Source organism: Ornithodoros turicata, chromosome 4, assembly GCF_037126465.1.
Source record: "Ornithodoros turicata isolate Travis chromosome 4, ASM3712646v1, whole genome shotgun sequence".
NCBI lineage: Eukaryota > Metazoa > Arthropoda > Arachnida > Ixodida > Argasidae > Ornithodoros > Ornithodoros turicata.
In genome coordinates this window covers 34316591-34330987 of record NC_088204.1, presented here as the reverse complement: position 1 = coordinate 34330987, position 14397 = coordinate 34316591, and the positions used below count along the sequence as shown (strand labels likewise).

Below are 14397 nucleotides of genomic sequence, written 5' to 3'. Positions count from 1 at the left end.
TCCTCTATCCGTTAAGGGGAATAAACTGAAATTGAAAAGCACAGTCGGGTTAATTTGGAGTGTAATGACCATGGCGATATCTCGTTGGGTTTCCGATAGATTTCGATATTCCAGTTCCAAAAGACACAACAGTTTCTTTATCAGCTCCGAACAATAAAGCTGCAAAACACAGTTTGAAACGTGCGAGCAACACGCTCATGCATATTTTGCAAATGGTTTAATGACGGAAACTAGCTTCCCAGCCCATACCGTATGTTTGTGTTTCTCAGATATGCACGGAATAACACAAATTATATTCCTATACGGCTGCTCTTAGGTTATGAGTGTTAGCGAAATTCAGGTTGATCATCACATCAGTCTGCCTAATTAACAAGTAACTAAAAGGAGTAACAAGAAAACATTTCTGCTTCGTCGCCTTTTTTGTGTGTTCCATGTCTTTCAGATTATAAAAAGTAGGGGCAGCGTTAGCGGAGAAGGAGTCGGCCTCCACCCATATTTGTAGCGGAAATACTTTTTCCGATTACCAATGTAGAATGTAGCGTGATCGCTACGCCGCTACCGAAAACAGTAGTGAACACGGTAGCGGTGCTACTAGTAGCGCAGCTGTGTACAACACTGCTAATATGCAGCATAAAAGACACGGACAAAGTCGTATAGGAATACAAACGAGAAATAACAGACAAAGTCAGGCCGACTTTGTTCGTGTCTTTCATGCTGCATATTAGATACGAAGGCAGAAAAAATAGGCGATGTCAAGTTGCCGGTGGTCAGTGTCAGCCGTCTGCTGCCCCTGCTGCACCAAATGGGAGCTCCAACCCCAGTCAACCATCCCCAGAGGGTAACAGTGCAACGACTACGGAGAACCGCCCAAACTCAGCTAGCCCACACCGCAACCTCAACAGCTCCAGCGGCTTCCACCTCGAAGAATCCCCCTCCATCGGGAACCGTCCTAAGTTGCCACCTTCGTCTACACGGTCACCTACCCGGCGAAATGCTCCCCGTGATCTTTGTGCTACCCAGTCCACGTCCTGTGCCAACCCTGTGCACAGCCCTCATCCCCAAACGCCCGGAGTAGCCCCAAACAGAAGCTCACCGTGTTCACCTGGCAGCGCGGACGTCACCGTTCGGACTGACACCCCTATCGCCGCCACGACTCCCTCGGTCCGGACACGCCAGCCTAAGAAGCAACGACGTGCGACACGGAGGTACAACACAAGGAGCTCTCACTGACTATGTGCGGACAATGTAAACTCTACAACGTTCCTTAGGGCACGTAAGTTATTAGACAGAAAAACTAGATTTGTTTCTCACTTCCATTTCTACTCTGATTGTATAGCACAGAATGTTGTACCCAAAGGTTTAATGGTTGACGTTCACCCAACATTCAATTTCCACTCACCGCGTAGTTCCAAGAGATGGCGTAACATATTAACGCATGCTTCTATAGAACTGATCAGAATTCTGCGAACAGAAAGTTCTTACATAATCAAAGACATAGACAACCAGCTCCGTCAACTAGCTCACGCTCTAACGCCAGAAGAATTGCTCACACTCAATCGTTTTTCTTCCGATAAGCTCGCCCAATTACAGCGCACGAAGTGTAAGAAAGCTTGTCGTGATAATATCCACCTTACAGACATCACCAGCCTTAATCTTTGTTCTGTTTTATTAGACCACCCACAGACTTCTGTAGGTCCACCACTAAGTGTTGTTTTTAACCTATCAGGCGTTACGCTAGGGAAAGCTGAAACCAGCGTTTTATCCAAAGGACTGAGCTTTGTCCCCACTCCCCATGGTGTTGATGAATTTGAAATTCTAAATGATCTCCAAAATTTAGGTAGACGAATGCACTTGCAAACATTTTTTCACGGCAGTGCACGCACTGAAGTAACGCCATTTAAGAAACCTTCCGTCTGGACCCCTGACCCATCAAAAACTAGCCCTATGATCGACAATTATATTAAGGCAGTATCCAATGACATCAAAGGCCTTCTTAACACTTTTGACAACCGGGGATCATTTAATTTATCTAAGCAAGAAAGGATAGCACTACGGAATCTCAAGTCTCGTGATGATATCATAATCAGGCCCGCTGATAAAGGCGGAGGAATTGTCGTGATGAATACTTCAGACTACGTCAGCAAAGCAAATGAGCACCTCAGTGATGCTAGGTTCTACAAGCCTCTTGACTCTGACCCCACCCCACTATTTTGTCGCACAATTAACCAAAAGATCAGCGCGCTAATCGCTAACGATTCTATTCCTCGTAACATTGCGGAGTTCATTAGACCCAAAAATGCTACTCCAGGCTCATTTTACCTATTGATTAAGGTACACAAGGAAAATAACCCCGGCAGGCCTATAATATCAGGAATAAACACACCCACCGAAAACATTTCTCTCCTTTTAGACCATTGTATCAAACATGTTCCTCCGCTTCTGCCCTCTTACGTAAAAGACACCAATGACTTTCTCCTCAAAGTCGATTCGATTAATAAGCAGAACAGCGATTTGAGCAACGTCATCTTGGCTACTATGGATGTTACATCCCTTTACACAAACATACCACACGATGAGGGTCTCGATGCGATGAAAGTTTTTCTTGAATCTTTCCCGTCTGAATTTCTCCAGACATCAGCTGTCCTCTCGCTCCTTGAGCTTGTGCTCATGTACAACAACTTTATATTTAACGAAAAACATTTTGTCCAAATTCAAGGTGCAGCAATGGGGTCACGCGTGTCTCCCAACTATGCGAATCTTTTCATGGGGCAATTCGAAGAAAAAACATTAGCATCCTTCCCGATCAAACCTTTAGTCTTCTTAAGGTACATTGACGACATTTTCATCGTATGGTCGGGTGATGAACCATCCTTAATTGCGTTTTTCGGGCATTTTAACTCCGTACATCAGGCCATCAAGTTCACGTGTAATCTTTCCCATGCATCAGTGAATTTTCTAGACGTGACTGTCTCTGTACAGTCTGGTAAGCTGGTCACGAATCTATACAAGAAACCCACTGACAAACGCCAGTACCTTCATTTTAACAGCTACCATCCTAATACTCAGAAGAGGAACATCCCCTTTGGTCAATTTACACGTCTAAAACGCATATGCTCTAACCCAGAAGATTTTGAGGCATGCGCTGAAGAAATGTCCAACGATTTTAGAAAACGAAACTACCCTCCCAACCTTATAAACAATGCTCTCTCCGCGTGCAAATCTCTAGATCGGGATAAATTACTTTCACATGAACCGCGGCAGCAACAAAACCCCTTATCCTTCGTTACCGCCTATAACAAAGCACTGAGTGGCGCAGGGTCCATCTTCACCCGCCATCTCAACATACTTCACAGCGACGAAAAACTTAAAATAATTTTCCTGCTCCCCCCAATATCACATTCCGTCGATCACGTAACATTCGTAACTTACTAGTTTCATCCCGTCTATCCCGACCAAATCCTGGGTGTTCCCCTTGTGGTAACAAACGCTGCCAAACATGTCATTTCATTAGCCCATGTACATTTATCTGGAGCACCTCAAACTCTTTTATTTTCGAAATCCGACAGGGATTGCACTGCAACTCTTTTAACGTATGTTAGCTCATTATGTGCACGAAATGTTGTATTCAGTATATTGGAGAAACCTCGAACACCATGAGGGAAAGGTTTTACGGCCATAAATCCGATATTGTTAATAACCATCCTACACCCGTTTCTACACATTTTAACCTTCCTGGACACGCTTTAGGTACAGACCTCAAAATCGTTATCCTTGAATCGGGTTATAACAGTGACATGAAGCGCAAAAATCGCGAATCCTTTTTAATTGCAAAATTCCAGTCTCTGAAGCCTCATGGTTTGAACATCCACGCAGGCCCACTACAATTATTGAACCCGTAAATATAATTTTTCAAATAAAAGAAGATAATGATATACACACACACACTACTCTCCAACTTCCACATTTTTCTTCGTTTGTCTCTCTCCTGAGACCACCTCCGTCTTCACTTTCTCACGGTCCACTGGTCACCTTTGTACTCCGCACCCGTGTCCTCATTCCGTCGCCATAACCCCCCTTTTTATCCTTAATTCCTCGAACGTCACCAACAAGTGTTCTCGTTTCCTGTGTATAAGCCCTTGGGCTCGCGTTGTTTCGCTTCTGATACCCCTGCTTTTGTATTTATGTTCTTGTGATTTTTATCTGTTGTTTGCATCCTTTCCATCAACCTGTTACCCTCTCATGCCAGAACTCCCCCTTCAACTGTATATATGTGCCTGTACCATGTTTACATTTTTGTAACCTGAAGAAGTGCAGTCTCGTGCACGAATGCTGCATATTAGTAAATTATGAACGTTTACTAATTACCCCGCTTTGTCCATCCAGCAGTAAAGCACCACAATTTTCGCTGAGTTTTAAGGCGGAATCACCCAACCCGCTCATGTCATCTTCTCGCGATGGATGGCGCCACGCAGTGTTGAGCCACGTGATATTTCTGGACCAAAATCAGAAATGACGAATGCACGCGCGTTTGCGTTGTTGTTGTTGCTTCTCAAGCGGGATGGCGCTTTTCCGCAAGGGAGATTTGCCAGGGTTAATGAGGAGCGGTCAAGAGGATGGTTAAACAGAGTTAGAACCGGATAGAGCTGGAGATGAATGAGATGATACTATGGAGAATAGCGCGGTTCCTATGGGAGGCTCCAAGGGATAGCAGCGTTGCCAGGGAGAGCTGAGCAGCGATGGAGAGAACCGGGGGAACGAGGGAGGGGCGTACCCGAAATCCCCCATTAAGAATAAACCGCTTAAAAAAATACATGGTTGAAAATAAATCACGAAAAATAAACAACTTATTATGTCCGTTTAGAGATCACCGCTTAAAAATCCACCATTAAAAACAGGGTGTCGAACCGAAAGGTTTTTGGTTCCGGTTTTCGATCCGGTTCCATCACAAACGGTCCGGTACCGGTTCTGCTCCGGAGCAAAAAAAAAATAACGGTTCATACCGATTTTAACCAGTTCCGTTTCTGGTGTGCATATTCATTCTCAGAAAAAAAATCGATGTTGCAAAATGTAAACCCGTTTATTCCGCATACATGGTATTCAATATCAATAGGCAGTTGAGAAATTGGTAGCTCCTGGTTCCTGTAGGTGACTGTCTGTACAAATAGGCTCTCTCCTTTCTTGAAGCGCATGATACAGACGGACTTGTTTGTCGTAATGTCATACGTAAAGTACTTTCTTGCTGGATTGGTGCGATTGCGTCCCATCCGAATGTCTGCTTCCCAGCCAGCAAGCAACACCGCAAGAGTGCGACGCAAATCGAGGAACACCTTCACTCACAAACGCGCTCGACGGCTCCGTGTTTTTTCTTCGTGTCCTGTCCACAAAAGAGGCGCCACTTCGCACGCGCTTGGTCTCGCGGATACGTAAATGTATTCAACATCGCTGCTCTCAAACAAGGGTCGCGTTGCGCGGCATTACTAAGAGAAAAGCCGTTACACAGCCTCCTTGGGTGACTGTTTAGTTGAGTGTGTTTCCTCTTAAGAGGAACGTAACCAGAGAGAAGGGTTTGGGCGGATGAAATTAAAACGAACACTACGGCACATTGGTAGAGAGTCACAATCGGTCACATGTACCTCTGAGTCTATGTGCGCGAACGATAGAACGTTACAAAGGCAGCCTAAGGGTCATAGTATACCGACATACATTCCACCGTAACCATAACCCTTGTAAAGTATCCATTACATGACTTCAGAACACGCGACGTCAGTTTCATTCGCCTATTCGTAGTCCAAACCGGCGCAGTTTTTTCTTGGACCGAAAACCGTTAAATAAATTTTTCGGTTTCCCTCCTGTGCAAAAAAAAAAAAAAAAAAAAGTATACGGATTCGATTCCGTTCCGGTTCGCACCAAAATAGCGTTTTTTTTCGGTTTTCGGTTCTGCTTCTTGGTTCGTTCCGTTCGTTTTCGTTTTCGTTCATTCCTCATCATCCAGCACAGAGGCGCATTGATTGCATTCTGCGTCGGGTTAGATCAGGTTATGTTAGGTTAGTTTTGTTTCAGACAGCTTAGGCTAGTTTGGCCCTGGGAGGTTAGTTAAGTCCCTCGTTTGGAGTTCACCTTGCTTCGGGCAACGGGGGGGGGGGGGGGGGGGTCACGCTAATAAATCTAAATCCTAAGCGAGACTATTTCTCTATGCTGATTGTCCATTTCACTCGCGGCCATACCACGTGATTGCAGCAACCGTAGGGCAGACGTGGGGGACTTTGAAACGATTTATTTTTAACGATATATTCTTAACCGTGGATTCCTTAGCGTTTTTATTTACACGGGGATATTTCAGCGATTATTTGTGTGCGTTGATTTTTAAGCGTATATTGTGGGAGATTTATTTCTAACAGTGGCTGCTTACGCGTTTATTTGTGAAAGGTTATTTCTAATGGTTTCAAATGGGATACACCTGGAACGAGAAGGCGACGACGAATGGTGACATAGGAGGTGCAATCAAGGAAGAAGTGATGGACGGTCTCGTCTTCATCGCAGTGCGGGCAAGCAGACGACGATTCGAGGCTAGCACGGTTGCGATAGAAGTTTAATGGGAGGGAAAGGCACCGAGCGCGCGTTACAGAAGTTTCGGTCTCACGGCAGCCACAATGCTCATGGTTCCAACGGAATAAGAGGTGCTCATAGCCAGGACATGGTGGCTGGACAGGCTGGACGGCGATGCCGCGCGAGAGAAAGGAAACGTCTGTAGCGCGCCCGGACGATGTCAGCAATTGGAGGAAGGACATCCAGGATTGGTCCAGAGAGTGACATATTAGCCAGGGTGCGGTGGCCTGGAATCCAGGAGACAAGGAGGTGGGAGGTGTGGCTAGGTGCAAAAGCAACTAAGAAAGGCGAGCAAGGCGCTTGTGGTGCTCACAAGGGAGGAAATCACAGAAAGAGAGTCAGAGAGAATGAGCACCATTTTGAAAGCAACGGGAATCTTCAGCACCGCTAGGAGCATGGCCGGAAACTCACTGTGAAAGACCGGTGTGTAGTCAGGGAGGCGAATGGGACAGTGCGAGTCGAGCTGGGGAATGACAATGCCAACTCCAGCCCGTTCCTCAGAGACAGATGTGTCCGTGGCGATGACCAGGTGATTGCGAAAGTGAGACATGTGAGTGACAAGCTCTGCTTTCAAGTAACTGAGAGGCGCATATTTGGCATCAGAGTGAAAGATGCTGAGAACCTGGACAGAGACTGGCGCGGGAGGCACAACCGGCTGGGGGACATGGGCAAGCGGCGACAGGAGAGATTGGGCAAATAGCAACTGGGAATATTGGATCTGCGCCACCGCCTGCTGGTCCAGGAACCCAAATCTGTGAGCGATTCAATGTGGTGAGAAGCAAGAGGGCTCTGCGCCAGAGAGAGGAAAGTGCCCCCTGTTAAAAGATGAAAGCGGACTTTCAGTGGGAGCACACCCGCATCAAGATACAGGGCGCCGTTTGCAGTATTCTTGGGAAGACCGAGACACATGCGGAGCGCTTTCCTCTCTAAGACGAGCAGCTTGCTTATCCGGTAGTCAGGGAGGTGAGAGAAAAGGACAAAGCCATGTTCGAGGATGGGACGGACATAGCAACGATAGACATAAAGAAGGGCATTCCGGCGCATACCAACACGAACGCTGGAGCAACGTTGGATGCAACCCAGTGCCGCAGAGGCTCTTCTGCAGATGGGGTCAATGTGGCGGCCCCAATCCATCCTGTGATCATACCACACACCCAGATATTTGAGAGACTCAGCTTGGTTGATGGTCATTGCCTATCAATTGATGCTGGGCACCACCCCACGGAAGCCCGCAGGCGGAAATAGGAGCACCGCACATTTCTGAACCTTTATATTCAGATGAACGGATGTGGTCCAAGCCGATGTACTGCTGGGTCAGCGGTACAACAAGGTAAGTGATGAGGGAGGCCGAGGTGAAAAAAGCGATGTCATCTGCGTAAGTGATGCTCAGAATATTAGCATCCAAGTGAAGGGAGCTCATGCGTATGCTAAAGAGCAGTGGGGAAAGGACAGAACCTTGAGGCACCCCTCTAAACAGCTATTGATGGGGAAGAGACGAGGTGGCGGTCCGACCATTGGAAAGATCTTTTCGACCATTAGAAAGAAAATTCCTGACCCAGGAGAGAATATAGGCAGGGGTACAAACTGCAGACGGCCTGTGCAGCAGAACGCGGTGCTCAATGCTGTCGAATGCCTATGCAATGTCTGATGTCACAAGAGAAGTCCCCATCCTCCTGTGCGCGGTGTATTTGCCTCTCAAGGTTGACGTGGCCAATGCAGACGGAACAACGCTGACGGAAGCCGATCTGGCTACAGTTGTACATATTATTGGACTCAACAAAATCAGACAACCGGCTGTGAATTACTCGCTCCGCAGTCTTGCACAGGACAGACGTTAGCGCAATCGGCCGAATATCTTCAATGGCAAGGCCCTTGGACGCAGCCTTCTTCAACAGGATAACCCTTGCAACTTTCCAATCAGGGGGGATCCATGACGAACTCAGAGAGGTGGTGACAATGTCAAGCAAGACGTGGGGGTGAGCAGACCACGTAAATTTCATCATTCGAGCAGATACGCCATCCGGACCGGGAGCAGATGAAGGGAGCGCATGGATGATGCAGTCCAATTCGTCCCATGCGACTGCTACGAATCCAGGGTGCGACGATACGGAGAAAGGAGGCGGAGGAGGTAGGGGAACAGTGTTAGGGAACCGCGCGGCGAGGCCCTTGGCAACATCTTGGCCATCAACAGGTGTCTGAGCCTTTCGTGCAAAGCTGGACCCACGTGCTTTCAAGACAGCAGCAGCATCATAACGCGAGCAGTGGCGCGTGTCCATGATTTCTAGCAGGGAAGTCTCCTGGTCTCGACTACTGCAAATCTCACAGTCAGCAAGGTGAGCTTCACCACACAGGCAGCATTTCAGCGGCGACCCATCAGGGCAGGAGGAATCATCATGTTGGTCACCACAGCTTCGGCAGCGTACATCGGACTTGCAGCTCTTGGTAGTGTGACTGAAGCGAAAGCAGCGTTTGCATTGAAGAGGCCTGCGAGTGAAGGGGTCCACCCGAAAGATGAGCGTCCTGGACTTGATCTCAGAGGGGCAGCAGTGACCGGCAAACGTCACAATGATCGTTTCAGTGGGGATCCGTCTCCCGTTTTCCAGGCGACTGCAGCGAAAGGCTTCAAGCACCCCGATGGGGTCGAAGAGATCAAGGAGTTCGCACGCGTGAAGGGAAACATCAACGCCTCTCACGAAGTCCTTTGTGCAGACAAGATGGTGTAGAACGAAGGAAGAGCTAAAAGCTCTACGAATGACTCTTTGCAGGAGCAAGGAGACACTAGAAACGCCGAAAGTAGCCCGAAGCAGCGTCTGAGCCCGAGCTGTTTTTCCGGAGGTTGCTGGTGACGACGTCGTTTTCTTGTATCTATATATTTGGGTACTGACGGCACGAGGAGCCCGCTGGCTGCTGCTTCTTTTCAGGGTGAAGAGAAGAAACAGATCAATAGTAAACACCTTGTAAAGGAAATTGTGCACACGAAAAGACATATACTACTCTTTGGAATGTGCGCCATTTACCTATTTATATCAGAAAATCACGTTGGAAAGGTGACTCAGAGAGTTTGCATTCTACATGTTGACGAAACCCACATGGTCTTTTTCTTCCGTCGTTACGACACAATGGCTGTACTAGCTTACCATGACCTGTCCTAATATGAACTATAGTTCACCATACCAGTCCTTGCGATCATGGTATAATATGACGTATTTTTCTTTCGTTCGAACATAGAAATTGCGGGACAGGCGGCAGCCATATGAGTTTTAATAAAATCCTGCTTGATGAATCCTGCCTTAATGATACGGGTCGTTTTTCAGTTGGTGACGTAGCCTTTGTATCGCTACAGACGTCACAGCGTGGGTGTTTTGGGCATGTCGTCTAACCGTGAATCTCTCGACACCCTTTAGGATTTGGTCATTCGCTGACAACGAAATCTTCCCGGCTTCCCTTCCATCTGGTGATGCGAATGCTTTGGGTCTTTTGCAGCGATGTACAGTCTTTATGACCAGGTGATTCACGCATTCAACTTTCTTGACCAATCAACCGTAATGAAATTTGTGTTTGCACAGCAACGAAAACGGTGCTATCTTCATCGCCAATTAGTGTCGTATATCTGAGTCCGTACATTGGTTGGCTTTCTTGGAAACCCTGGACGATAATGTCGCGCTCCATTGAGGTCGAAGATCAAGCCCAGTTGCGTGCACCGGTGTGTGCAAAAGGATCTTTCCCTTCAGACTCCGCACGTTGACAAAGAGTGCAGTACTTGTTCCTGACACCAATGAACAGTATCTTTCGTGAATATTTGCCGATGATAACCGCGACACCGCTCTGTGCATTGTGGCTGTGCCCAAAAGACCTTTTACTCCATCCTCCGTCCCCTATGACCGGAATCTGCCAAAAGCCTTCAGGATCAGGACATTCTTTCGATTTCGTCTTGAGCGGCAGCCTTCATAGAGTCCAACGTTGCAGCGTGCAACCTCTCGCCAACTTTGTCCTCGCACTTCTGATACAATTTGTAAGAACGGAAGGGAAGGCCAACTGACGCTGTAAGTTATCGGGCTTGAGTGAACCCAATTCCGACCGCGAGACATCCTCGAACAATAATAGCATTGATGCTGTTTTTCGCATCCAGTGCAGGTTGTGTGCGCACAAAATGGCTAAAGGTGCAAAGAGGTGTTTTGGTGCAGCGATATTCCAATGTGACACTCAGCCCCACTCTACCCTCTTTGTAGAACCGAAGTTGGCCACAAAACACGTAGTCCTGTGAATGAGTAACAGCAGCTTTTCCGTATTCCTCAATCACTTGTTGAAAGTTGATGACTAGGTTGGCTCGTTCACCATCTGCGGTTTCTGACACCGTCGACTGGCTTGTGTTGTGAAGTCGCACGCAGAGGTTGCGGACAACGATGCCATACGAGGCGGGTGCGGGTTGTCGTCGCTTCCCGATCTGCCGTAAACACTAGGCGCGGATGCCGGTAGTTCAAGATCACTTCTCTGCGACTGCTGCCGGTTATCACTGCCTGCGTCGTTGTTATCGCAGACATGATATGGCATGAAAGTACATCCCTGTGGCTTTCCCGTGTTTGGACCTTTTTGAGGTAGACACCCATTGTGCTTCGGTGTCCATCACGTCCGCATCAATTGCACAGGACTGATCCCTAGAGGTGAAATTACAAACAAACCTGTAAGAGGTGAAATTACAACCTGTAACAAACCTGAAAATTACCTGAAAAACCTGAAAATTACAACCTGAAACAAATCTGTAAGAGGTGAAATTACAAACAAAGACCTGTAAGCGTATGTGAGAGTAGGTAACGCCAGAGCATGTAACCGTAACGCTCACGCGTTTCCTCTAGTGAATTAAGGAATAGTATACTCAATGTGGGTCAGCAACAATGCGCTGCAAGCGCAAACGCTGCATCTGGTCTTTACTCATTACTCCTTACTCATTTTTCAAGGTAAAAAGGAAAAACGAAGTGAACTTTTGTTTTATTTTATATATACAGGATGTTCAAAATTAAGCTTTCACGAGCGCTACGCAAACACAGCGACGACAGGAAACAGAATCATGACTTTACGCTACTTGTGTAAGAAACAGGTGCTGCTAATTATGTAGCACCTGTTTCTTACTCAAGGAAGAGAAAAATAGCACCAGTTTTCTTTTGTTCGCCTATTTATAAAGTGCTAGTGAAAGCTTAATTTTGAACACCCTGTATATATTTTTTTTTCTTTTTTTCTGTGGTGCCTCTTGTGAGCACTTTTCTTACGAACAAGTTTTGCACTGCTTTGGGGATTATCCCACTTTAGGGATTGGACAACTGTAAATTATGTCATGCGACGCCCTGTCAGAATTTTTCGCCAATTATGCGGCGACAAGCCGCATTCTCTTGCGAGCTGTGGCAATGCTCCTTGTCGTTCGTTTCCTTGCCTTTGATGGACGTTTTCTTGACCTCGTCATCTGTGGATAGGCGGATCGTACGCAACTGGGGAACTTTCTCAAGAGTAAAACTTGCTAGCACCAACAACGGCAGCTCTTTTATTTAGTTGAGACACTAAACGGTATGCGATAAACAACCCCAACTATACAGTCCACAAACTGATTTTCATGACTTATAGAGCACCGAGGTAACTGCTCCTGATTCACCTTCCTAATCAGTAATCTTAAGCCTGTTTTTTTACGAAAGACTACTTCAACACTGTACTTGCTAGCTACTTTTTTTATCCTGTGGGAGGCTTTATGGGTATGTAATTACCCCAAAGTTCCTTCTTTCAGGGCTTTCGGTTTTTTTGCCACTACTTATTTCTCTGATGATTCTGTTTAAGATATCCCTAATGATGTTCTCGGGATATCCTGCTTCTTCTAACCTCTGAATTTGCTCTATACAACCAGCTTTCAGCAGGTGGATGCAGCACCTGCTTAGAGCGTTATTAATTACGCATCTAGCTACACCATTTTTTACGGTCTTTGAAATACAGGACCCATACGGGGTTAAAGGCTTTTTACATCTTTGTTTGTACTGCCAACAAACACCTGTAGCATGCGCAAAGATAGCAAGGTCAAGAAATTGCAACATCCCCTGTTCCTGTGTCTCCAGGGTAAACTTCAAACCTTCCCCGCTTTTTTCAAAAATTTCTTTGACCTCAACCTTCCTGACTTCATTTGGGGCACATGAGAGAAAATCATCCACATATCTCATGATAGTTAACATGCCTAATTCGCTGCAGCTACCCATAACCTTCCTATCAATTTTTGCCATAACCAAGTCGCTAATTATGGGCGCAATAGTTGAGCCTATACAAACCCCTGTCCTCTCTCTGTAAACCTTTCCGTCTACCTCCACCAAGGTTGATTCTAAGTACAGACTAAGTAACTGTAGGAACTGTTGTACAGAGCAACCAGAGGAATTTTGGAATTTTACACCTCCGAACAATTCAATAGCCTCTTCAACGACTTCAAACATTATCTTTTTAGGCAGTCTATAATACAAATCAACAACATCTAAAGAAAAGAATTTAACTTCTTGATTCTCTATAGTTTTTAAAAAAATCCACAACTTCACAGGCATTTTTTACCCGGAAAGGATCATCAACAGTCAAAAGTTTAAAGCTCAGCTACGCCGATTTTCGACTGTTGCAGAACGGAACGGTACTCACACGACGTGTTCATTAGGGAACACTGATTATGTGTGCGAAATAGTTACCCCAAACTCTTCGCGGTTTATTCAGAAAAAGTGAATTTTTAGTTTCACCACGATTTCGCCTTGAGGCTCGCAAACCCTGGGTGGACGTCACACTCGAGGTCCGGGATGTTTTGGCTTGGCATGACATTTGGCTTGGCTTCTTCCGCCGAGCCGTGATGTCTGCTCCGGAGACCGAAACAGTGATGTAACAGTGATGTGGGATTCGTGAGCAATTATATTTCTGTGGCTTTATTGAACCAACGAGGAACGCAATTTTAGCTTCCTTCGATTGGGCCGCTCAGTTGAGAACATAAAAGGAAATTGCGATTCGACGCCAGACGTCTGCTGTGTATTTGTTCCCACGGAGAAGTGGATATTTCGGTTCCGACAAATGCGTGTCAAGGCTATAGATGCAAGTGCCTTTCACGACCTTCACCTTGGAGAGTGACTTACCGGTGTACCTATTGTGAGCACGCTATCCTTGTGAATATTTCTATACAGAGCGAAATGTCTTGCTCTGACCTTGCTGGTTTTAAGATCCAAAGGAGACATCTCCTTGCGTCTGGGAGCACCGTGGGCGAACAAAACAACGATAGAACAAGAAGGTTTAGGCTTCTACTAGTGACAGGCAGTGCTATCACCTTTCCTCCTCGTTTTCTCATCGCAGTCAGTGGCTGGGTGAAAGCATTTGCTTGGTCGTCAGCACAAAGGTCTTCCTCTGGCGCATTTCGTGTTTCGTGCTCCGAACTGAAAATGCGTGAGTGTTTCGCTCCTGGCTGCAAGAACAATTCGGCATGGAATTCCGATGTCTCGTTCCACAAATTTCCACAAGACGGAAGGAGAAGCTTGAGGATTGCAGCGATCGGTTATAGCTCCGATTGGGTGCCACCATCGAGAGCAACGATTTGCTCCGATCATTTTGCCCCTGAATGCTACGGAAGCAATGCGGAACTAGAAGCGCAATTTGGAGTCTCCAGACGAAGGTATCTCAACCGAGATGCTGTGCCGACGATATCTGCAGCTGCAAATTGCGGAGGCAGGAAAAGGCAGCGCATGGAGGTATGTCGAAGTCACAGTAATGTTCCCTTGCACTCATGCTGTGCAAATGCCATCG

The 14397-nt window shown here is 46.6% G+C and overlaps 1 protein-coding gene across 1 annotated transcript in view; it reads left to right on the top strand.

Annotated features, from left to right (window-relative positions):
• Positions 1-780: 780 nt before the first annotated feature.
• The window catches only part of LOC135391419 (uncharacterized), a 30628-nt gene continuing 17011 nt past the window's right edge, over positions 781-14397 (top strand). Inside the window, exons 1-2 of the mRNA XM_064621675.1 lie at positions 781-1273; positions 13951-14342. Coding sequence (XP_064477745.1) covers positions 14037-14342 — 306 coding nt within the window. The 5' untranslated portion in view covers positions 781-1273; positions 13951-14036. The remainder of the gene's footprint in view (positions 1274-13950; positions 14343-14397) is intronic.